Source organism: Clavelina lepadiformis, chromosome 2 (genome assembly GCF_947623445.1).
Source record: "Clavelina lepadiformis chromosome 2, kaClaLepa1.1, whole genome shotgun sequence".
NCBI classification, from domain to species: Eukaryota; Metazoa; Chordata; class Ascidiacea; order Aplousobranchia; family Clavelinidae; genus Clavelina; species Clavelina lepadiformis.
This window is the reverse complement of record NC_135241.1, coordinates 17,123,577-17,148,871: the sequence shown is the minus strand read 5'-3', so window position 1 is coordinate 17,148,871 and position 25,295 is coordinate 17,123,577. Positions and strand designations below refer to the sequence as shown.

General features: G+C 37.3%; 2 protein-coding genes across 2 annotated transcripts; one reads left to right on the top strand and one right to left on the bottom strand.

Moving 5' to 3' along the window:
• The first annotated feature begins 1,168 nt into the window (after positions 1–1,168).
• LOC143446193 (uncharacterized) lies at positions 1,169–9,697 on the top strand. The gene is made up of 11 exons (XM_076945726.1): positions 1,169–3,907; positions 4,520–4,654; positions 4,960–5,034; positions 5,246–5,380; positions 5,611–5,700; positions 5,919–5,945; positions 6,538–6,723; positions 6,917–7,019; positions 7,266–8,443; positions 8,583–8,749; positions 8,952–9,697. The coding sequence occupies exons 1-11, from the start codon at positions 3,713–3,715 to the stop codon at positions 9,181–9,183; spliced, it is 2,523 nt and encodes an 840-aa protein (XP_076801841.1). The 5' UTR covers positions 1,169–3,712; the 3' UTR covers positions 9,184–9,697.
• Positions 9,698–11,785: 2,088 nt separating this feature from the next.
• LOC143445855 (tyrosine-protein kinase BAZ1B-like) lies at positions 11,786–25,253 on the bottom strand. The gene is made up of 24 exons (XM_076945206.1): positions 25,003–25,253; positions 24,609–24,725; positions 23,965–24,112; positions 23,644–23,845; positions 21,470–21,594; positions 20,330–20,473; positions 19,198–20,024; positions 18,596–18,838; positions 18,155–18,340; positions 17,868–17,967; positions 17,540–17,671; positions 17,253–17,465; positions 16,944–17,071; positions 16,604–16,813; positions 16,257–16,411; positions 15,916–16,035; positions 15,577–15,751; positions 15,117–15,374; positions 14,873–14,960; positions 14,557–14,687; positions 14,351–14,418; positions 14,154–14,267; positions 13,790–14,045; positions 11,786–13,578 (listed from the first exon to the last, which is right to left on the bottom strand). Exons 1-24 carry the CDS (start codon positions 25,113–25,115, stop codon positions 13,245–13,247), a joined length of 4,587 nt encoding a protein of 1,528 aa, XP_076801321.1. The 5' UTR covers positions 25,116–25,253; the 3' UTR covers positions 11,786–13,244.
• Positions 25,254–25,295: the final 42 nt, after the last annotated feature.

The following is a 25,295-nucleotide window of genomic DNA, read 5'->3' as shown; positions in this document are numbered from 1 at the left end:
GACATCCATATTTACACTGGAATATTGCCGGGCAACTTAGCAAATTTATTTTACGGCCATTAATTCATGACGTAATTAGCAATACGGAAATGTAGCCTTCACTTGAAGATTACATGAAGTTGTACATCGTATTTGCTGCTATAGTTTAGCTGTGTCTTTAGGAACAGGCAACGTTCCGTAATACGTAATCTACAAGAACTTAAAAACTTTTGCACTTTTGAGCAAAGAGTTAAATTTTGTAAGCTAAACGGAATAATCCTATTAAGTTTGCTGTGGCCAAACCGTCCATTATTCACGTGCTTTTTGAGGTTTTTGAGTGAAGTCTAAATATTTGTTGTTATTGCTAAAGTGTAAAACTTAAAAGGATGTTTTATATAGTTACCGCTTGCGCGTGCCTCATATTATCATAATAGGACGGGAACTTTTTTCTATGGTCGTTAAAAACATATTTTTCTAGTTTATTGGGTTATTGTCATTATTACCCAAAACATCATCCGTCTCACTAATGAGATTTTTCTTTCTTTTTTTCCTTTGATCAAAGCGTTTGAGCGGGAGTCATTTGATGACAGCGCCGCATCAGTAAAAACCAATACACTCTTTTGTCATCATCAGCGATAATCTGTTCCAGTTAGTTGCTTTGCTACCAGGACAAGGCGAAACGTTAGCGCACGGATGATTTGCGGTGAGGGCGGTGACCTTTGTGGTCACGTGGTAAGTATCAAAGGTGCCGCTTGTAAAATGTTGGCTTGGCGGATCTCTTCTTTGGTTCGCGCGCTGCCGTCGAGTTCAAGCCTTTGATTCCGTAAAAACCTAATTCAGTAATGCCGTTTACTCGCCGTAATAGTCTTTTGATTTCCTCTGCGGAACGGTTTGGTTTCTTTTCAAAGCAAGTAGAATCCAGTCAGTATTGAAAAAATACGAGCCGGCGCGCCCGTACACACGTGCTTTTGCGTTATTCTTTCTTTCTGCATGCGCCGGCATTCCACTCGGTCGAAAGAAAATACTTGAGTCTAGGTACATCAAAGGGCCGAGTTGGCACGAACTGTGTTTTCGTGGTTATGGAAAGGTCCAAGTGTCTATAAATAAGAGAAATGGCGGAGATCAGTGGCGCACAATAAGATGAGCAGAAAAAAGAGAAAGCTCTCGCTTGTCTCATTTACGTATGCTGTTCAGAAACCAGATTAAAGAGGCGAGTAGTCAATCATGTTTTAATTCAATATTGCAATTATAATAACGCAAAGGCCCGCTGTGAGTCGTTTGGATTGAGATACGGTCTTCGCTAAACAACGTGCGCTTATCTACGTCAGGTCTGCCTGCAAGTTGCTTGGTATGACTTGGCCAGTGACTTAAATGTAAATGCCAAAAATATAATAACACTATGCTGCGAGGCGATTCGTGGACTTTTCAGAAAATTCTTGGTGATGGATAAAAGATAAAAGCTTGTGACGCTATTATGCATGAACTGGATAATGTAACTTGAGCCAGTATGGTAAGATAATGCGGTGATTTCTGCACAATGTTTTAAAAACGATTCATATCTTATTTAAAATAAACGAAAGATGAATGGATAGATATTATGGTCTTTTCCAGACCGGGCTATTAAACAATTTCGATTTGAGAGTTAACGCGACTTAGTTCATTGACTAGAGAATCGAAATAGCAACATTGGAGCTCTTTAAAGTTATGCAATTTGCCAATTATTGTTTGTGATCTATGAGCCCGATTTTAGCTAACGATCGATCACGTAAAGAAATTGTATTTTTTCAGTTACCGCGTTTCAGTTGTCAGATTGTGGTTAATTTATCACCAATTCAAATATTTATGTTTCGCCATTCGGTTTATCGGTCAATAACTCATCGTCATAACGTAGCAATAGGCGCATATGACTTGTTGTGGTCGGCTTTCCTGTTGACTCTTTCACTTCATTGTGCTGCTGATAAGTTACATGTCCCTGTGTTTACTAGATAATGGTTCCTCAGTGTACTTCACCTCTCGATGGTATAGCTTACCCCGCAGCATTTGAACTGTTGTTACTGATTAGTACCAGTATGTACTAGGTTATGTAGGTATTTTGAAGCTACACTTTTGAGATTTGCTTCCTATAATTGCAACACTTCAAAGTAATGTTCAATTTGCTCAAAATTTAAGTAGACCATTGAAATCGTCAGATGTGGAATTGCACGTTATTATGCAGCAAACTTTCTCAGAAAACAGGATAATAGTAGATAGTATTTAATTAAATACTGTAGGTATTATGACCATTGCTTTTAGTTGTGTACTGTTTTATTTAATGATTTGTTATAATATTCTGTATACATGCTTAAATTCAAAATTATAGGATTTATTTTAGTTTCATTAAATGGTTGAACACCTTTTCTTTCAAGTTTGTTGTTTATATTGTATGCTACTACAGCATGTTTTTTTGATGATTTTGCTGCGATTGATATGCGGTTTAATCATATTATAATCATATTTTCCAGTGTCAAACCAAAACTCAAACGTGATGGCTCATATGTCTTAAATGTAGTTTATGGTTTATTGTATATAACATATAAATGACATTTGCAATGCATTATTAAACGTATTTCATATTCTAATCCGCCATGTAAATGTCTTTCCACTGTTGTTATGGCAGGACGGTTACAGACTTACATATATTGCTGATGTTGTTGTTGTTGTTGCTGTTCAACTATGATGCTAAATTTTAGCAGCGACTGTGGAAGATGTACTTAAATGAAATTTGTTAGAACATGAAGTACTTGAAAGACAGTGTGTATTGATTTTCAATAATTATATATAGATCGATACATGTTGTTTTTGTTTACTTTTTAATTAAATTAGTTTTATCTGTGATGAAATTCAAAAACTTGTGCAAAATTCATGGGAGACATGACCTTGAAACTTGGTTGAGGCACTGTTTATATAAAGTTGTAAAAGTTCTCATGGGTTCATTGGTTGTTAACCCACTAAACTAGATCGCCCTCTAGTGGTGGGATATTTTTGTTTTGTATGAACTTCAAATCAAATATGTTTTTGAGACATAAATGCACATTGATGAGTTTTATGATCTTAGTTCCTTACGAGGATAAATTTTATAACTTTTCCCCTTTGTGGTGTAAAACAAAATCTTAGTGTAATTATTGTTATTATACAAAATAGTTGTTAAGTACTATTTATGTATAATTTTGTTTTGCAGTCAAGTTTGTGCAATGCAGTGAATGGCAAGACCTTTTATCACGTGCAAGGTTTATTGGAGTTAATTATATACTAAGTATTCTGGTGGTAAATATCTTGTTTTACTTTAAATTGGGTGATTTCATGACTCAGATTGGAATTGTGATGATGCTTGCCAATGGATGAAACTATATATACATACATATGTCGGTATACGCCTATTAGGGTCAGCACATCGTTTGGTAGCGAGAAGATTTAAATTTCTCGGTGAAATTGTTTTTAAATTTAATATGCACATTTATGGTTGAATCCTGCTAGAAAAACGTCCTATGCTCAACATTGTTATTTTCGACTATGTTTTGTTTATTTTAATCTTATGAATTTGATCCATGTGGAGATTGTACAGTTCCTTACTTATATAGATTTACCTTTCTCAGATAATTATTTAATATCTTAAAATCGGCACCTAAGAAAGTACAGCAATAGAATAATGTTGATAATAGCTGCTGAAAAGTGGAATTGCTGGCATACTTGAAGCATGAGTGGACTGGGATTACTTTTTATTGGATTTATGTTGCCGACTCTGGCTTTTGGAAAAGAAACTGCCTTTTTAGAAATTATTCTGTATGACTGGGATCATTCCAGCGGCCAATACAAATCACAAGAAAAGCAAATTACAGGCAAATTTGCTTCAGCTGGCCCATCTACTTCAGCTGAAGGAAACATCGTTAAGGTATAAGTGGTGACCTAATAAATTAGTACATTGCGGTTGACAATATGACAGTATATTAGAGGTTGACGTGTCCTAAATCTAGCACTGTAATTTGACTAATGGTGAAATGTATACATACCGTACAGTTTAATACTTTATCAAGGAGAATATTTTTGATTTCAACTCACAATGGATATTTTTTAGTTATACAATGATAGCAATTATTTTCTATTGCCTTTTCTTTTATATATGTCCAATTTAGCGTGTTACAAGTTATCCACTCACTATTTTACATTTTAGTCTATAATTAAACAGTTATTTGCATTGCGACATAGTGCCGTGTGACGATATTTGCCTTGGTGACGATTGAAGTAAATCTCATAGTAATTAGGTTTCAAAATATGTTCTTAATTCCAATGATGTCATCAATGAACACCCTTTTTAAGTTTGTTACTCAGCTTTAAGCAAACTAACTGAGTCAGCACGTAATATAGCTTAAAACTGGTGAAGCAAAACCAAAATTGGCTTTAATTGAAAGTAAGTTATAGATATGTCCAATGGTAATCAAATTTAACAGTAAGAGGCACAGAAATATGATATCATATTATGCATTTGATCACTTTCTTTTGTCAGATACATCCTTTTGACAGAGTATTATGCAATAAACAAGAAAACGACAAGCTGAAGTATGGTGGTGTTATGGTTATGCAGTTAGAGCACCCCAAGTATGAAAAGACATCAGGCCCATGTTTTTCGGTATTGGACAAGGTTCGCAAGTTTTTTGTGTTGGTATATACATACATTGTTTGTTAGCTAATTAATCTTCAAATAGGAACTTGCTTCGTTTTTGGCCTGTTTCAAACTCAGCCACTGTGTAAATAAATAAATTAAATGTAAGTTGCATTATATTAAACTTGCTTAGTAAATGTGGAATTCGTGTAGTATGTATTGTGCCAGTACAATGTTGTCCATGGGGTTTAAGCCTGGACTGTTTGTTGATCGCACGAACATTGACCTCGATGTACGTTGTGCCTTTATTGAGAACTAAATGCTCCACGTTTTGCGTTGTGTAGGCAAAACATGCTTTGGAAAAGGGTGCCACGGCAGTTATCTTTGATGTCACAAAACATCCATTCGCTGTCACACAGGTATCAACTTGTTATTAGTTTTTCAAATCCGGTTTAACAAACAAGCATCTCTTTGATGCTTGCTGATAAGTAATATTAAGTTTAACTGTTTAAAAGCCGCCTCCCTGTTTTATGACCTACGCTAACATATTTGTGGTTGAGTAAATATTTGTAAAAGTTCAGCTGAGTGTGTGGCTTGAGCGAGATAAATGACAGAAACCTTGGCTTTCAGTTAAGCTCTGAGCACGTGGCGTCTTTGGAAAGACCGATTGTGATGGTGGAAGGAATTAATGCAAAACTACTAATGGACATAGCCACAAGTGGGAAACCAGCATGGGCCAGAATTAAAAGCATGAAATCCTCTCCAGTAAGCAACGTTTATATAGTTACCCTGTACATACCACGTTACCGTCGACAAATATAATTAGTAAAATACGCGAACTAATGGTTTCAAAACGTGACTTGTATGTTAAGTTGTAATTTATTATAACTTGCGTAATCATGTCTTCATCAAGGAAGGCAATATTCACTCTCGTTTTTCAAAGTATTAGGTAATTTTCGCCCGATTTGATAGTTAATGGACATTCTTGTTTTCAGGAGAGTCCGTACAGCCAGTATTTCAACATGGCAATCTTCATGAGTTGTTTCGTATTCGTACTTATTATATCTGTACTTTTAATAGTAAAGGTAAGACCAGCTCTTGTTACTTTGCTTTGTAGTGGAAGATCTGCACAGATCCTTGTTTTGATAAAACTCCTTGACCGCCATCTACAAAACGTTGACTTGTGTGTGTGGGCTTAATGTGTTTACGGTTTACTTTCTATTCGTGAAATTGAAAGAACATTTAAAGATCGAAGAGGGTTTATATTTTGACTGCAATGGTGATTTTATATTTTTATTTTCAGTTCAAATGTTGGAAAAGGGAACAAGAGGTGAGTAAAGAAATATGCTCCCATACGTACAAAATACAAATATGTATGAGTTTGCGTCGAGATACTACTACTTAGCGCACATGCCCGTTTGATCTTTCATTAGTAAACCTATACCCCGTGATATAGATCGACTGTAGTGTTTTACTTCGTTTATAACAATATTAACTTACATTCCTCACAAACGATTCATAAAGCGACTTGATCATCGTCATTCGAGTTGTTTATTAGCGTGTTACATGGACGACTTGGCAACAAACTTCAAATCAAATGCGATCGGTAACCATAAACCCATCTGATTCATCTTATAAAAACAAACATTGCGTTGCCATGTAATTCCACATAAGATGAAGTCCTTAAATTTTTTTGGTTTAATTTTAATTCGCTGCGTACAGGATATGTGTCATTACTGAAGGATAGATAATTATGATAAATTATCATTCAGTGCGTCTCAGCCCACATCAAACAGACTTAATACGTCAGCAAACAACACGATAATTCGGTGCGACAAAGTAACCGAATTATCGTGACTTGTCAAAAAAAAATAATACAGTAATAGCAAAATCCTCGAAAAACAACATAATTTTGCTTCTAGCTAACGATAAACAACCTTGCCTTGGATTCGTTGCATCGAATGCGAACCCGCCGATACAGACGACGCCTTTCCCCGTCGCACGATGCCCAGGCAAAATTCGATTGGGCCCAGGAAGATGACACGGCCAGTTCAGCATCCAGCGCTTCGTTATGTGCGATATGTCTTGAAGAATTTGTCGATGGGCAGGTATGCGTATAAATTAATGGCACAGAGCACATTACTGGATTCGCTATCGGTGGTTTACTTGTGAAGAAGCTCCGGCCGACATTCTGCATATTGTGCATGCTTTTCTTTGATTTGTCGCCGATATTTTGTAATAAACAATGACGTTTGACAATTGACATCTAAACATCAATGACCTTCGTTATAATTTTTTCAGGAACTAAGGGTTGTTCCTTGTTCACACGAATTTCATAAGCGTTGTGTGGATCCTTGGCTCCGAGAAAAACTTACATGTCCTCTTTGCACCTACAATATTCTGGGTATATTTATGGCTTAGTTATTGTTTGATGATTGTACGATTACTTTGTAAATGTCAAGATGTTCGTCGTTTTAAGTGGTAGTCCGCTTTATGACAACTATTGCGATTTAAACATCGTGGTTCCAAAATTTGTTAGTGATAAATTAAATTATAGCGGCTATAGCCACTTACATTTTCGTTATCGGTTCAAATTTTGTACGACATTGTGGAAATGGCAGTTTGTTACTAATCGTTTGTCTTTCCACAGATGCGCCGGTTGAACACAGTGGACGGAGCTACCGGTCAACCAGCCCACAATCTCGCTTATCTCTTCCCAAGAGCGAAAACCAGCAGCATTTTCTCAGCAGATATTCACAGCTTCGTTACCCCCCACCGTTATGCTCGAGTCCGCCCCAGTGTGCAGGCGTTTCCGCCCCTGTGTCTAACTCTTTCACTTACCACCAATGCAATGGATATACAAACCACGTCCACGTCACTGAGTTATTCTGCGACGCGCCGCCTGGATCCTTGCCAGCGCCAAACGACAAGTTTAAAGTTTCGTCATCTTGCTCCAAGTTCCCACACAACTATCACACGCATCGGCGGCCGTTGTCCCAGGCGTCACAATTGTCCTTTAGCTCAAAATCAAGATGGCCAAAATCTTGCCCAGCGCCATATTTCCACAAACCTGGTGGACCCTCTTGCCGTTCAGTCGGTTTGACGGCAAGTAGTGCTGGCAACACATACTCGCCAAAAAGTTTGACACTGGACCGATGTCGAAGCGGTTTTCATGAATCGAAACCGAACGCACGAAGGAAAAAGCAGTGCTCCAACAGTAATCCCGGCGTCAGTAATTTCAATTCTTCAAAAGACTTTTTACCAGCGTCATTAGGCGCAACGAAAGTCATTGCTAATTTCCCGCAGGACCAGCAGCCCGATGATTTGCCTCCGGCTTATGAAACTATCGATTGCGCCGCAAATCTCCCGGCTACGTCATCGTGTTTCGCGGCAAATCCCATACCTAGTTACGGGCAGGTACCCTCGCTGGTCCCGTGCTGTCAGACTTGCATCAGATTAAATCAAGACGGAACTACTTCGACTGCCTCTCTACCTCATCGTAAATACAAAAAATGTTACCTTAATTCTCCGCGGAGTTACTCCGTCGGGTTGACGTCACCCACGGACACAATGTCAAGGTATCCGTCGTTGGGAAGCGGATACATTCCGGATTCTCCGGATATAAGTTCGGATGACGCGTCCAGAACACATGCGGATTTATTTGTACAAAATATGGACCATAAGACATCTTCTCTCCAGCATTATAGCTCACACTCAGGAAATATTACTGATACGAGTATTCGTTCTATGTTCGGATCTTCAACCGTATCAGATGTCCGAAACCACGTTTTAATGTCTAGCCGAGAAACTTTCGGCTCACCGAAAAAGGTACAAATTTCAGTACAACCGTTGCTGTGATTACTGCACTTTGTCCCTTTACCGATTTGGCGTTGAAAGTGTTGTTCTGTTTGATAAGTGTGCTGTGAGCAGACCTGAATGCCTGTCAAATTCTTTTTTTGTACTTCAGTGTGCTGTTCGAGTCGGTACACCATGCATCGGTTATAGTTCTTCAGATGGGGCCGACGGTGCTCTTCAAATGAGCGATTCCTCCTTGGAGAGAGTCCTCGAATCCACTGATGTTCCTGTATATGATTTCTACGAGTCTGCCAAATCTTGCCACCAAAGCAATCATGGGTAAGTGAGAATTATGCCGCTTATTAAACGCAGAAGCTTTGAAAGAAGGTACTTGTACGATCATGTGGGAAAGGCGACAGCCTGGTAGCTACAGCTGCTTAACCCTGTGGCCAGCTCCTGCAAGGCTTATCCACACAGGCTTTGGTATTACTGTAAGCTTAGTAACCAATCTAATATTTAAGCTTCCATTCTTCCGATACAGGTTGCCTTATCGATGCAGTCCAAGCAGAGCAGGACGATCTTCTACTGCCGTGTTACTCAAATCTACGTCGGACCAAACTCGTTGCCATGGAGATTACTTACACCCAATGGTTCATTTGTCCACTCGCACAATGACAGCTAGCAACCAGCGTTGGCTGAGTGGACGCAGCGGGACCTGGCCTGTTCGTGCTTGGAAAAATAACACTGATTTTAGTAGGAATCCCTATTCTTAGCACCGAGTTTAACGTTTCTTGCTCGTGTATAAAAAGCGAGCCTAATTTAACATCGTTTCAGCATAAACTTCTGTACAGGTTACGTTCAAGTCAAAATATATTTATTGTATTGTGTAATTACCCATTTTTGTTTTTTCCGTCTTCAGTATACACGTCCCAAACCAAGTGCATGCTTCAGTTCTATTGACGAAATGTTATAGCAGTTACTGGTTTAGCTGTTGTAATGTGACTTTTTTGTTACCTACGTTTTTCTATTTTGCTTTGTTTAATTTATTTATCATTTTCTTTTTGTTTTCTAACCCTGCTTGCACCCTTGTCGTAGCTTATTTTGTATTACGGTAGTGCATCAATAATGTTGTGTTCTTATACTACGACGAGACCGTTGCCGTGTCGTGGTATAAAACAGTTTCTACACTCTTCAAGGCATTGCTCTTTCCCCACGAGATTTGTGTGTTTGTGTAGCCAGCGGTGGGCTCGAACCGATCAGAAATAAAATGAAACCTCTTTCACTCAAGAGCTTCTGTTATGCCTTTTCGAGCCTACGCGCATTATCAAAGGATAGATCGAAGCTCTGGGGCCATACCAGGCTTCAAGATAGATTAGTTCAACTGAAATTACGTTCCCGCCTGTAGAGAAGAGGGCGAATTCTAAAGTAATAACAAGCCGTGGCGTCCTCTGTGTGCGTCTGTCGCTATTCGCTTTGGAAATCTTTGACGATTTTCAACAAACAAGATTCATCAACATCGTACTACCGCACAGCCTTGAGGTGATTAGTTTATCAAATCCCAGTTTTGAAGGCACAAAAATTAAATTTCCCATCGCCTAACGGAATGATCCAAAAATTTAACAAGTGTCATCGACTTTTATTAATAGAATCTCGTTTGTGGAACCAGCGGCTTGAAATCTTGCACCGTTTAAAAAATTTTCTCTTGGCTCAACGGCCTTAAAGAGGTAGTTAAAATACCTTCCACCATTATTATCTCGTCGCTTTCATCCCTGTGTACGCTCGCTGCCCGAGTTCAGACGAATGCCGCCGTTTCATGACGTAGCTAAGTGGAAGTTATATGCGCCAGTATGCCTAAGTTACACGAGAGGACTTTCCCTATCTTGCCGTAAAATTTAAATGCATCGATCGAATATCACACATGCGATGTAAAGCCATCAGCGCTGTCCGCTACTTTTGTGTGTTTTCGTTCGTGTCTTGTTAAGATTTAGGCAACCACAAACCTGCGATCGTCTTTCTTCTACGAAAGTTCGCAATTTCGACACTTTCCAAATTAAAAACCTCAAAATGTAGCCAAAAGTATTGAAATTGGACTTATTTTAGCTATTTATCCCGCAAACAGCAACGTTGAAGCCAAAAAATTTCCAGCAATGGTGCGCTTGCCTCATTGGACACTTTGTAGGTGGTCCTACGCTGACCTAAGCCACGATATAACGCAGGAGTCTATCATATCTGCCACCAAAGATAATAATACGGCAATAATAATACTACCACATAATACGAATTTACAACCAAAATGAGCCATTAAAACACCCCAGCGTTATTAACTTTTCAATATCAAAACGTCACCAAATACTTAGGGAGTTAATCTAACTTATAATCAAAATTTCCAGCTTCCTGCACGCGGTATAGAAAACCGCCTTGGAAATTTTTTTCGGCCGTTACCTGCTTTTTCAAACGTGGCTTAGAATCCCATGACAACACTATTGCAAAAGGCCGTAAACATTTACAAACACAAATATAGCTTGAAATGTTTGACTACTGACCCACGGAGGGATGCATTTTGATCCAATTAGGGTGGCTTACGTACCTCGAGTCTTCGTGCAACGATATTGTTAAAATATGCGAAAGGCAGTAGCAGTATACAGAAAATAAGCTGGGCTGCCAAGCGTTAAAGTTGTCATCACCACGCCTTCAATTAGGTTTTTTACATGCTGCCACGCTGATGGTTTGATAGCTGGTCCGTAAAAAATAGGGCTTTTACTAAAGGACTGCCCTTCAGAAATTCCTTTGGAGATTTTTCGTGCCTACGACTTTGCTCACGAAAATAGTGTTATGCTTGCTTAAAACAACAAAAGTGGTAACAACAGCCGGCTTACCACAGGTCTAATTATCTTAGCAATTCAATACCTCTCAATTTTACCAGTGAAATGCTGACGTCCAAGCAAAAACCGGATAAGTGTGCTCCCACGCGTGTAAGCAATGGGTCTGTGTTCACAAACAAAAGTTTTTAAAAGAAATTCCCACATAAGGTTGTAATAGTTTTTTCTTTGACCCTACCAAACCTATTTGTACAACACACCGCTAGTTAAATTTTTCTTGCAGACCAGAGTAGTTTCAAGGGTTAATTTAGACTGACATGTTAAGCCAACACGATGATCTGCAGTTAAAATCATTATCATACCGACAGTTAAAATAGTAAATGTAAAAGAATTTTTAACATTATTTTGTTATTCATCGACCCGTATACCATTGAAAATTTGCAATTTAATATTTATGGAATAAATTTAATAATGTGTAACCTATAGTAATTATTCCTCAATACCGGTACGTCTTGCCGCCGTAACGTAGGCCACTTCCTGTTTTGACTACACGTAATAAGAAATTTGGATTTTAATTTTATGAGCCCATTCAAGTATTGCGAACAGAAAAATAACTCGGCTTATCGTATCAAATTTTCAATGCAACTCATAGACGAAGATAGAGGAATTGGTTTAAGATGACTGTGGATGAAATTATGCCAGGATGAAAGTCAGTTGCTAGCATTCAAGTTATAAGCATGGTAAATTATAATGACAGCTAACCATTATGTAATCTTCAGTCATCCTAAATTCGACATTGTCAACCGACCAAGATTATGCCAACGTGTTCCAAAATGCTCAAAAAATGGCCGAACCTACGAATCAAAACCGCCACACTGCACACAAGGCAGCTGTGTTTGCTTGCAGTGTGTAAGCTAACCGGAAAGCGGTCTTTCAGATTTACGATTAATTTGCTTTACAGGATATTGTAATTACGCGGCGAAGTCAAACTGATAAGACACTTTAATTTACAAGAAAACTTAGATGTAATGTACAACAGCGTTACAATGACACCTACAAATATTGTATTTCAGGGAATGGTGTTCAGTTACAACTGCGCAGGAAGCAGTTCAATAAACTACTCCGGTCGAAGAAACCACAAAAACAAAACTTCAACAGATACAGACGTCGAATTGGAAAATTAGATTTGCAACAAACGCGTCGAACATACGTCGATACTGAAGTCATTGTAGTTAATTAGGTTTGCTTAGATTTTTAGACCAACGGCAAAGATAAGCGACCTAAAAACAATAGCTGCCATGATGAAATCCTTGAAAACATGTTTTTACAAAACTTCATCATTTACACGAAGCATGATAATACGATACTGTCGCTATATATCATAGGCACAAAATGCTTTAGCGATTTTTTAACAAACGATACGAGAACTACGATAAGTGTTTTAGGTTGCCAAATTAACGAGCAAAGGATTGAGCTGGCGGCGTACCCACGGGATTCGCCTGGACTAATTATACTAGTCAATATTCACACGTGTATGAGTTGATTTGCTGGGCAATGGGCAGTTGCACATTTTGATTTTAAAACGAAGATCTTTCGACGGTAACAAACAGTTAATTACGGATGTGCGCATGGGTCGTAGCTGTGTTGTGATTAGGCAACAAAAGCTTGAAACACCTTCGTATCTTGCTTTCACAGAAGGATTTTATGTACAAGCGCTAGCCAGCCATTACGCTGCACCGCTAATTGAGTGTGGATTAGACTGGCACAAGGCTAATTCACTATCAAAGGATTGTAGACTTGCGATGACGTCAATACGACAAATGCGAGGCATTGCGGCAAAACCGCATCAAGGTCGTTTGCGACTTATTTAAACACAAAGTTTGTTTGGAGAAAGGGGTATCGACAAATGGATAAAAGAATCGCAGACCATTAAAATAGCTAAATAGCCAGGACCAAACGACCATTTTCTAAAATTTATAAAACTGCACGCTTGGTTCCGTTTCTGGCTTTTGAAATCACCTGGGTACACGCACAAACAAGCTACGCAAGACGCGATGCTGTTCCGGCTCGCAAAAGTTATCCCGACAGAGTCGGACAAAAGCCTGTTCCAACTTATGTGCCTGTTTCATGGCGAAAGAGTCTTCGGTGTTGTAAAGGGCCGCGTTATCGAGCAGCAGTTTAAAGTCATCCATCAGGTCATCAAAGTTATAGAAAGTGGTCGATGCCCGTCGCGTAGACACACCCTGGTTTCCACGGTCGCCGTCTATTTTGTTGCAAATGTCATTCAAACAAATCGGCTTGGTGATGATGTCATAGTAATCGGGCACATCTTCGGCGACCACAGGCTCCCTGTTTAAAAGAGTTGACTTGGCATCAAACGAGTACAGACATAAGGACACTATTTTAATAACAACCGGGTGACGTCGTCTGTCAACGGTGCACACTTCGTTAACTACTGACAGCAGTATCATATTCTGCAGTCGTGTCAAACCACTGCTTGCAGCATTCATTACCCAATTACTATTCAATCTAATACCGCGGCAAAAATCAACTTATTTACCTGAATATTTCAGAATATTGGTATTTCAAGAGTTTTTCGATGATGCTTCGGCAGATGGCAGGCTCGTCAATTTCTTCTTCCTGTTCTTTTTCACTTTCACCTTGCTCACTTGAATTTTCTTGTTCTTCATCATCATCTCCTGAAAGTTCTGAATCCTCTTCAGAGGCTTCGGCATCTTCTTCCTCTCCATCATTATCTGGGTCTGAACCTTCATCTCTATATACTGCCCTCCTTCGAGATCGTCGTTCCGGAAAACCTGGAATAAGCAATATGATGATAATAAATTAATGAGAACAGAATTGTTCGTTTTACTAAACTTATTGAAGAGATAGGAGACCTAATTAAACTGACTTGATTGAATTACCTTCCTGCTGATCTGGCTTCACTCTGCGTCGATGTCGAAGTCTGGAGGATCTCCTGCACGCATTTTCATCTTCTTCCACTTCCTCTATTTCTTCCTCATCCTCCTCCTCTTCTTCTAGTTATCGATCAAAAAAAAATTTACCAACGGTAATGATAAAATAAGACACAAACTGTTATTGTAACGAAACCAAACCCAACCTTCTTCATCTATTCCGTCGTTCATATCAGTATAGTTCTTATTACGAGATGCAGTCCTACGGGAATTTCTACGAAAAATGTATCTAATACAATATCAAGCTTAATAGAAATAAGGCGTGGTGGTAACTGTAATACAGTACAACCAACATGACGCAGTTTTGCGCACAGAAACGCGCTGTTTCGTTACAATTTTCAGAAATACTCACGGTCGCCGGTAGTGATACAACTCCCATTTTATCGAGTCGTGGAGAATGGAATGAAGCAGACAAAATCTCGAATACAACGTCGTCTCCTCAACGGCCTTTCTCCACTTCGTAACACGACGCTCAGCCTTCACCTATCCACGCAATGGAGTTGTTAATATCTTTATAGGTAGGTAATGAAAATTTTATATGTTAGCCTGTTATAAGTGTGATAGGCAAACGATGAAAGAAAAACATGTTTTATCCAGTTACAGCCCGCCATGTGGAAGTGACCGATTACTAAATGCAAACGTCAAGATCGCTGGGCAATCCGCTATACCTTTTCTCTGTCGGATGTATCTGGTTCAACCTGTTCGGCTCCTTTTTTCTTTTTATCCGACACACCGGTCATATAGTATTTCAAGAACCTTTAAAACAGCTCGACATGAAGATAACAAATCAATGCATTTAGGTTCACAAGCGAAAAAAATAACTCAATGTACATGCAAGCGTAATGCTAGAAAATTCTCAACATGTCAGGTAGTAAACGGCGCGACAGTAAGAAAATACACAGTGCTACGTACTTGGGTGGAATAGCCGCATGTATTTCTAGAAGTGCAGAACAAAACTCAGAAACGCTTTCAAGAACTGCAATGCGTTGTTCGAATATATCTGGCTCGGGTAGATTGGCAAGACCACCGCGACAAGCTTCACGAACTAACGCTTGCATATGTTTTACGGCCATAGCTCTATGCAATTCGTCACCGTCAGATGGCAGAGCTATGCGACGCGTCGGTGGTTCCACAACGTGCTGAAATAATGCTGTTTTCTTGTTTATCGACCTACAAAAATATTTTTACTTTTCACTCAAGAGCATTTGAGGTTCTCAAATCTGAATGTCACATGAAGAAAACAACATCGCTTAAAAATAACGGCATACCAATTTGAAATTTCAGGTTAACTCGATTCTTAAATTCAATTTCTATTTAAAAGTTAATTCACGAACATAAGTTTCAGAAATTTAGGTTTCAATTATGTTATTACTTAATAATGCTATCGTAATTTTTCTCCAAATTATGAAGTAGTTTGGATTCACGGACACCATTTTTACAAAGATTGGCCATCAATAAATCAAGAAGTTCCTTGGAGTCAACGGAGAGCCACAGGTTTTGCCCCGGTCTAGGCCAGGTCGCTTCATCTTTAGATTTTCGAAATCTTGCTGCAAAACGTAAATTGTTTGTAGTAGATATATTTCATGATTGCATTTTGGATCGCACGCAGTAGTGATAGCATTGTGTTTTGAGTATCACTTTGCAGAAAACAATTTTTTTTTCAAGCTGTGGAAAGATAAAACAACCCGTTTGTCTTATAAAAATATCTTACGTTTCTTCTTTGTAGGAGTGCTGAGTTGTGAAAGCGGAAGATTGTCTTCCTCATCAGATGAGATGGATACTTTTCTCGGATTGCTTGGCAACTTTGCCGGATTTGATTTTTCTTCAAAGACTGAACAAGAATATAAATAACAATAAGATGCAATGGTACTCTATTATCCCACATTGGAATATGTAAGTAAAGTCATATGTGGTTGGGTAAATATCCCAAAACGGATCTCTGCATTGTACTTCTATTTTGTTTCATGCAGTTTAACATGAAATTGCGAAAAATTTAGGAACATGAATTACGAATACTTTAAGGTTCAAATGCTGTATAAGTGTATATATTACATCGGTCCAAATTTTTATGAAAGGATGACGGTGATTTAAGTGGTGACAAGGGTGGTTCTTGCTCAACTCCAGGCTTTGTTGTATAATCGACATAATCATTCACCCAACCCTTTTCGACATAAAGGCCTGGAACACCATCACAAAATAACCAATATCTGAAAATCAAAATTTCTTACATTGACAATGCACCAACTAGCAAAGCTAGCTTCAACAACCAAGTAAAAAATTTGAAATCCTTTTTAGGTTTAGATCCATGTTCAATGTTCATGCTAATTCTAGATATATACTATGCAACATCAAGACATAGACTCGAAGAAGACTATGAGACCCTTACTTAAGTAAATTACCTGCTATGATTGCGGTCAGTGCCGAGTGGAATTCGGCGGCGCACGTGGCGTGCCAACATCCTTGTTTCTACAAGCTGTTTGTCTGCCTTCTCCATTTCTTGGCGATTACGTTGCTCCGCTGCCAACTTATCTTGCTCTTCTCGGAGTTTCCGCTTGCGTTCCTCCTCCTCTTTGCGGTGTTGCTCTGATAACATTTTCCTTCTTTTCACCCTGGTTGTTACGAACATGACAAAAAATATTATTAGTTATAATCAATTGATCACTAAAACATTTGAACAAAAACATTTAAATTATGGTAATAACCTGCTATTTCAAAAGTAAACAACTTCTTTCATACAACCTGCTGACAAGGTCAATATCATTGAGCATTTCTTCAGTTTCTTCCACCTTACTTCCATTCAGACTTCCTTCCTCATGTGTACCATTATGCTCAGATTCCTTGGGTTTCGGTCCTCTCTTCTTTGGTGACTAAACGTTACAATCATTTTCAAGTTTCCAAAGAGATTTACACATAATAATTATTTCTAATAAAAGTATCTGTGGCAGAGGGCACAGGGCAAAGACTACAGCTGCAATTTCAAACAACAGCTTGTTGCAAATGTGCTTGATATATTCTAACTGCATAGCTTTTCACGACAAATCCACCGACCTCCACTATACCCTTCTCTTTCATTTCCTGCTTTTTTTCCTTTTTGCGTTGAACAACTTTGTTCCACAGAGTGGTGGCTTTAGTCATGGTGTCTTCCATGTGAAGCTGAACAGCGTATGTATTCATGACTCGATATGCCAAAGTAGAGAGAACCTCGACTTGCTCGGCAGGATTCATCTCATACAATTCCAGTTCAAAAAGTCTTCTTGAGGTCTGTAAAAATGAAAGTTATTAGCTCTGGTGTTGAGGTTCTTGTTCAATGTACAACATATTCACTTCCAACTTACAGAATCTGATAGTCCAGTATCAACATTGTCAGCATTAGAGCTGGATTCACTCTTCACATCATCAGGTTCTTCATCATGCTGTCGGAGGCATATCCTTGTCATTTCACAAGACATTTCAGGAGTTACAAGAATCTATTTAACAGAAAAGATTGCAGTGCCACCTTTTCTTACAGCCATCACCTTTAGGGTGATGTAAAACCAGTATCTTCTCTTCACAGTTCAAGTGTTATCTTCACCTCTCAGCTTTACGCTTAATGCCCCCCTCTTAGTGTATAAACTTGTAGGTATTTCACAGATGATTTCACGGAGTTGAGTTTTAATTTTTCACCTGGTTTAAGTGATATTCCACTTCTGTGTAGTCTCTAGCAATGTCATCAGCCAGTAAAGTTTGCAAAAGAAGAACAAGAATTTTTCTAGTCAAGCCAAATCTAAAATAAAAGCATTACAAATAATACTATAAAATATTGAACGGTAGGTGTAAAATATACATGGTTTGATAAATGTTGGATTTAAGAATCCATAAAGACAAATTACACAATCTGCGGTTCATGATTACGAACCTACTGTAAATGTTTTGCAGATACAAAGAAATAAAAATTTCCACTAAAGTAATACCCGTTTCTGCCAGCAGTAACAGCTTCTGTAATGCTGCGAATATTAAACTGTTTATGAAAAGAACCATCTTTTGGAGACAGCAACATATGATAGGAATGCAAAAACTCGCATAACATGGCGATATCGCCGAATGTAGTATTTGGTAAGTTTTCTGGCAGCACAACCAAATCAACGTCGGGAAGGCGCCTGCAAGCACAAAAATAATGATACAATAACAAATAAAAGCTTGTCAATGATGAAATTGTTGATACAAAATTGAAAAGTATGAGTGGTACAAGACATTTATGTGATTAGTACAGTACAATACATTAAATTTATAATTGAAAAATACTACTTTCAAGCAGTTAAAATTCTTCAACTCCTTAAACACATAGCATGAATTCTTATCAGTTTGAGGACTTTATAAACGTAGAGAAATATGTGGTGCCTTATGGTATTCACTTTGCACTTCCAGTTCTATCCAAATGCAGATCTTCAAACTTTTCTTGTTTTCTAGTCTGCCCAGATACCCCTAAAGCTTCTCGCTTAGCTTTTCTCTGCTCTGCTAAGAAGGCACGTTTTTCTTCCTGCGACATTGCTTGGAATTTTTTCTTTTTTTCTTCCAATTCATATTTTTTCAAAATATCGTCACGAACTTCGTCAGGAAGGCTATCACGTTGTTTGTCAGTTAGCATCTTGCAGGCCCTGAAAACACAATTTCAAGAAAGATCATTTTAAAATAGACATTCAATGAACATTTTATTCCATTGGATCATGTATGAGGCATTAAATACTAAACTTACTTCCTTTATTGAGCTTATATTGCAATGAACAATACATAATTTGGATACTTTCTCAAAATCGTCTAACGAAACACTTTTGTGTCAATACGTTTCACTAATGCTGACGACCAAAATTAAAAGAACATATGAGCATGAGGTTACTAAAGAAATTTCAGCACAATTGCTCCTTTAAAACACATAATGACCGAGTGGTATGTATACAGAGAAAAAACCTGTTAGTTTTGCAGGTTTTGACAAAATTCTAGCTTAAAAAATACTTACGCTGTTACAGTCATTTTGTATTTGTGCGGTCGAAATTTCTTCTCTTTCTTCAAAGATAAAAGCTGCAAAACAATTAATGGCTGCCTTGGTTTACGAGGTTTTGCTGACTCAGAACGCTTCAGGGAGGGTGACGCCATGACCTTGATGCTTCCCTTTTTCGTTAATTCCAACAAAGTAGCCTGTTTCTTCTTCTTCGGACTGGAGTTCTTTCGAGAAGAACCAGGTCTCTCCTGTTTCTTCAGCACTAATTTTTGCGGTGAAGAAGCATTTTTCTTTTTAGAAGCCTTAGGGTCTGTAATGGTTAAAGACTTTCTTTTAGTTGTCTTTTTTTTTGAAATATCTTTAGGTGATTTATGACTTTGCTTCTCTTGGTTGTTATTTTTAACACTGCTGCTTGGGCTACCATATTTTTTCATAAACATTTCCATTCCAGACAGTTTATTTTTCTTGGATAATTGTTTTTGACCGCTAATGGAGTCAGCAGGTGTTTTAACCAAATCCGATTTAATGCGTTTATTGTCTTCAGCCTCCGGAGAGCCAGCAGTCAATTTTCGTTTTTTAGCACTAAATATGGGAGCAAGTTTGGAAGCAGGTGAGGATGGAGAGGAAGATTTATCTTCAATTAATATAGGTTCATTTTCAGTTTCATTTTTGTCACTCTTTTCACAGTCTCCATTTGAAGGACCATGACCATTCATAAGTGAATGAGGATTCACTGATGGTTTATTTAACTCTTTTACATATTGTTTAGCAGTGATTGTAGCTCCTTGAACCATCCGTTTTTCCTCTTCAGGAGAAATATGAGGCTTAAGTGTATACCGAAACACCTGAAAAGGTATATATATATACTGTTTAGATTATTTTCATTATCAATAATTGTTCATGATCATGTGTTTTATTATGCTATATAGCTATAATGGCTGGAATCGCTGGGCAAAGATGAAGGTGAAAAATAAACAGTACAATAAATCATGTAGCAAAAGATCTCTATGACATAGGTTAGCAATCACTTATCAAGCAGTTAAGGTGACAAAATTTACTTTATACATAATGTACTAAATCAAATGTTAGGAAAAGTACATTTTGAAAACAATATATTAACAATGAATGATTGCTGTATTCGTATACAAACCATATCTTCATCCACGATCCACGGTAATTTCTCTTTGTTAGCATAAGGCCTCACAGCATTAGCACGTATAAATAACCGTATTTGTTCTCTATTAGGTGGCTTCTGCATACGAGTCAAGTGCTCACTTGGAACTTTGCTAACAATCTAAGGCAACAATATTATAATCAACTTTGATCAAAATTTCTTGAGTTTTTTATTTTCTAGTATTAAAAGGTGGCTTTATTTTTATCATAAAGAAAAGTTAACTTTATTAACAAACACAAATAAGTATCATATGTGGTAAGCTTCCCGATAAAAACAAAAAAATTATTTCATGAAGTGGCATGTAAGCTTATTGCTACCAAGAATGATTATTTCAACATGCGCTTATACTAATTCTATCAATTAAATAGTACCACAGCTAGATGAAAATCATAATTATGCCAGTACTTAAATCAAACCAATCAGCATATTGAACTAACTATAGAAAAGATATGTGACATTATCATGTTATTGTAAATATTGGAATTAATCAAATCATTTTGAACTTTTTCCAGTAATAAAATTATTCTGTTACTAGCAAAACAAACCCTAAAGCTAAGACTTGGTTTGTCTGCCTAAGTTCAGTTATAATTCTCAACAACATGCTCCTATGTTCTGTTATGGATATATAAACAGTGAGACCTCGTTAATCCGAACAACTGGAATCCCCATTATTCGAGACAAAACTGCCGGGAACGGATTTCTTCCTATGCATTTTACCCCTTTAATCCAGAAACCCCGCTGTCCGACTCCGACACAAAAGCTTTGGAACAAATGTGCTAAATATATAGCAATAAAATCCGATAAACCGGATTATTAAGAGTGAAGAGAAAATGATTCACGATTGTCCTACATACAGTAGTTTGTTGACGAACACAATAGCCAATTAATTATGTACGCATACGCATAGTTTGAATTGGAGTAAGGTGCATACTGCTTTTTGAACACGGTGCTACATTTGCAACATTGATTGATTTTTCGCTTTCTAATAATCCGGATACCCCGCTAGCCCAACATTTTATGACGAAACAAAGTGGTCCGGATTAACGAGGTCTGACTGTATATATATATATACACAGTTCCATCTACAAAAGCAATACAAATTTGACAAAAACACACCTTGTTTTCATTGACAAGAAGAATATCGTATTTGGCTGGAAGCAACTTTAATCGTTTTCCTTTTGAAGCTGCGCAATCTATAATGCCCAATTGTGATGTGGTACTTCTTGGAGATCTTCTGTTATCTAAAGCAAATATATAACAGCACATTAAAAGACGAAGTCATACACAGTGTATCTGCATTTTAAATGCATGCAGGTTAGGGATCGACTGACTATAATTTCGGCCATGGCCGACTATCAGCACAGATATTTCACGTTTTGACGCATATTGATATCGGCCTTTTTTAATCTGGCGGCCTATGTCAGATTACTTAAAAAACCGGTAATATGGATCGCTCCAGGAACAGTACTTCCCTGTCTCTAACGTTATTCTGGTTATACACAGAGCGAAGGCAGGCATAGACAGTCAATCAGCAGTGAAAATTTTGTATGCATAACTGTTTAACTTCAAAATTGTTTTTGTTTACTGTTATGTGTTGTTCGGGTAAGATTTTGTTTGCACCACATGCTTTTGAAACACAAGCTGTTTGAAGCTGTTGTTATAAAAGTATTTCAAAAAAATTAAGTGTTAGAGTTCAAAACGTTGACGTCAATATTTTCCATTTTACTACAAATTAATATCGGCTTCTTTGACTACTAAATAATTTAATCGGTATCGGCCCTGAAAAAAAAACATCGGTCGATCTCTAATGCATGTAATAAACATGGCAGAGTAATACTTCCTCTTTACTGTACACATACTAAAATCAAAATAACTTTATATGAAAACATTCTGATTTTTATTGGAAGTAAATATTTAGGTTCATAACATATTCTAGCATGATATCTAACCCACTGAAACAGTTCAACCTGATCTAAAATATTCCCAATGCATGCAGACTTGATATAAATAAAGGAAACCCATATGGAAAAGGGCCAATGAATACCATGCTTTCTGAAGAAAATTCATAGCTGATAAATAATAATGGCCATATAGTAATAATTTAATCAATGCCTTTTTGCTAATTATAGGGTTGGACTGTCCGAAGCAATTTTAACTATCTGAAATCCGGATAAAATTTTGTCAATTTACTGGATATGAAATGTATAATGTTATTAGTGGGTTTTTATGCTGTTTTAGAAATTTTGATCTTCTTTGTTTTTAGAAACGGGCAGCCTAGCAGAACAGGAGTGGAGTTTGACTCCATGTTCAACTTAATTAAAACCTTAATTAACAGATGTTTGTCTTCTATTCTCTACAAGACGTTAAATGTTAAAAGAACTTGTTCTATTATGTCACAAACAATATACAAATCGATTGAAATGTGCAAGTTGAATTATAAGTTATCCTCAAGGCATTTACACTTTAGTATAGAAGCATTACAAGGGGGTACTGAGTGGGTTTCTAAAGAAAGCAGTTTGAGATCGATTGAATGCTGCTGAATTTACTAAAGTTAAAAATAAATTATAAAACACAAAAATAGTAAATAAACATTGAGAATTTGTAAAATATTAGACACATACGCTTGGGTGTTTTTTTTTATAAAAAACTATGTCACAATTAAAACCTTTTTACAATTGACAACAACAATTGATATTTTACTAGCAATTAGGATAAACATTGCTTTTTGCTTATCGTTTATTATCCGGTTAGCTAAAACAGAAATATCCAGATAAATAAGTTATCCGGACAGTAAATACAGTATTATTGATATCCAAACTAACCCTACTTCTGAAGTCTTAGTACAGGGATGTCCAACCTTTTATTATAGTGGGCCGCATTGTCACTTGAAATAATTCAATGGGCCGCAGAACCTATTAAATTTCAAGAAAAATGGGTACATAAAGTACATATTTTTGGAGTGAAAATGACTAACGGGCCGCACAAAAATCTCAGGCGGGCCGCAGGTTGGACATCCCTGTCTTAGTATATAGTGGGCCATATATGAATTCATCTGCAGCTATTTTGTTGTGTTCGACAAAGTTGCTTTTGAATCAACTGGAATTTTGTTTAAACGAAATGGAAGCTAGTAAGTAACTCTACTTTCATCAAGGATTGTGTAATGCCGTGAAGCATAATTCCTGAATGAGGCTGGTTTCATGTAAAATATGACTGATTATCTTTACATTTCGTTTCAACTGGCAAAGTTTCACAACACAATAATCATGGACAGTCCAGTGATGCCATATTACCAGATTTGAATATGTCTGTGATGAGAGTCTGTCTCCCTTTATTTTCTTTGTCACTAGATGGTGATATTGATGGTGTTGATGAGCCAGCAATATCTTTGAACGAACTCTCATCATCGTTCTTTTCATTAGAAGACTCACTACTGCTGGTATCTTCTTCATAACCGTGAACAATTGTGGCATCAAACGATTTACCGTGCTTTGCCTATAACATTAGGAGGTTATGCAGCAAAACAATTACAACCATTTGTCTCATAAACAACAAGAAACAGATTAGCAGAAAATATTCTTTATATGTAACTCAAACCATAAACTAAAACCTACCACTGTAAATAACACTTTTTCATTTGGAACAAATTTAGTCATTAACGTGTAATGGGCTTGCCCCACTATATTATCAAGTGGAGAAAAGGAGTGATGGACCAACATCAAGATAGATTCCTCCCAAACTTGTGGGAAGGTTCTTGACAACCTAAGAAAAAATGCATGTTCTCATCACAAAACTGAAACATATCTTCTGAAAATAATGCAAATATACGGAAGCCAAATTGTCATGCATGCAATCTAAACAAAGTTAAGAACAATTAATCAGTATCTATTAGTTTTTTGGCCAATTTATAAGATTTTTTTCAATTATCAGTTACTAATAGAAATGGCAAAATAGAAAAGTTTTCATCAAACTGCACACAAATATAGTTTGCAGTATCATCACATGAAGATGTTTGGAAAATGTATTGATAATGGACTAATGGTTATATGCACAATTACACTTATATCCATTAATTCAAGTGTCTAGCCTACTTGTTGTCACATGAAAACCTTCAACAGAAACCGCCTACTGTTCAAAGTGGCTACTATTCTACAACAGATATAATTAAAGATTAAATAATAATCGGCATCGTTTCATACATCGTTCAATAACTAATCAGCCAATTTGCTTATTGGTGCAACCTTAATCTAAAACTCACCGTTCTCTGCATGCCCTTTCAGACAATGTAGCTTCCTTGTGCGTAAGACTGGCATGTCCAGTGCATTGACATGTCCAGATTTGCTTCTCATATAAGCTTAGCCTGTCTTTGTATTCACTAATTTTAATATAGTCAAGGATAATAGTTAACCAAAGATATATGTACAGCTTATGTATGTTTAAATACATTATCGGCCCTTCCTTGAAGCTACTAAATTCATTAGGCCTAGAATTTAAGTATGTGTCGAACTACACGTACTCCGTTTCCATTAAAGAACAGCTTCAACATTCTAATAGGTGATATAGTTCATTACATATATATATCAGTTGTATTTTGCCCTGCACAGTAAAAATATTTCAGTGATTTGTAGGTTGTTCATCAATTAAAAGGATACGTTTCCGAATGAAAAACCTCCTTGCTATGGCCAATTACATATTCGTCTGATGATCCAACATCCTTTGGTGATGGAATGCCAGAATCAAAGATTTTCTTTCCCAACAATGGCATTGTGGCTCATTAATCTTTCATTTCTCCCATGTCAGCATGTAAAGCTCAAATTGTCAACATTTCAAATGATGCCAAGTATTTTTTTACTAACACTGCTCCATACATGAACCAAATAATCTAATGAAAACAAAAAGTAATTTAACCAAATTCTTAAACTGTCTAAAGAGCTTCTTCTGCATC

Coding starts and splice junctions, on each gene's coding strand:
- LOC143446193 (XM_076945726.1), top strand. CDS start 3,713: ATGAGTGGACTGGGATTACTTTTTATTGGATTTATGTTGCCGACTCTG. Junction 7,020..7,265: donor TTGCACCTACAATATTCTGG/GTATATTTATGG, acceptor GTCTTTCCACAG/ATGCGCCGGTTGAACACAGT. Junction 8,444..8,582: donor CTTTCGGCTCACCGAAAAAG/GTACAAATTTCA, acceptor TTTGTACTTCAG/TGTGCTGTTCGAGTCGGTAC.
- LOC143445855 (XM_076945206.1), bottom strand. CDS start 25,115: ATGCCATTGTTGGGAAAGAAAATCTTTGATTCTGGCATTCCATCACCA. Junction 21,595..23,643: donor CACAGACATATTCAAATCTG/GTAATATGGCAT, acceptor TATTTGCTTTAG/ATAACAGAAGATCTCCAAGA. Junction 14,961..15,116: donor CATGCGGCTATTCCACCCAA/GTACGTAGCACT, acceptor GCTGTTTTAAAG/GTTCTTGAAATACTATATGA.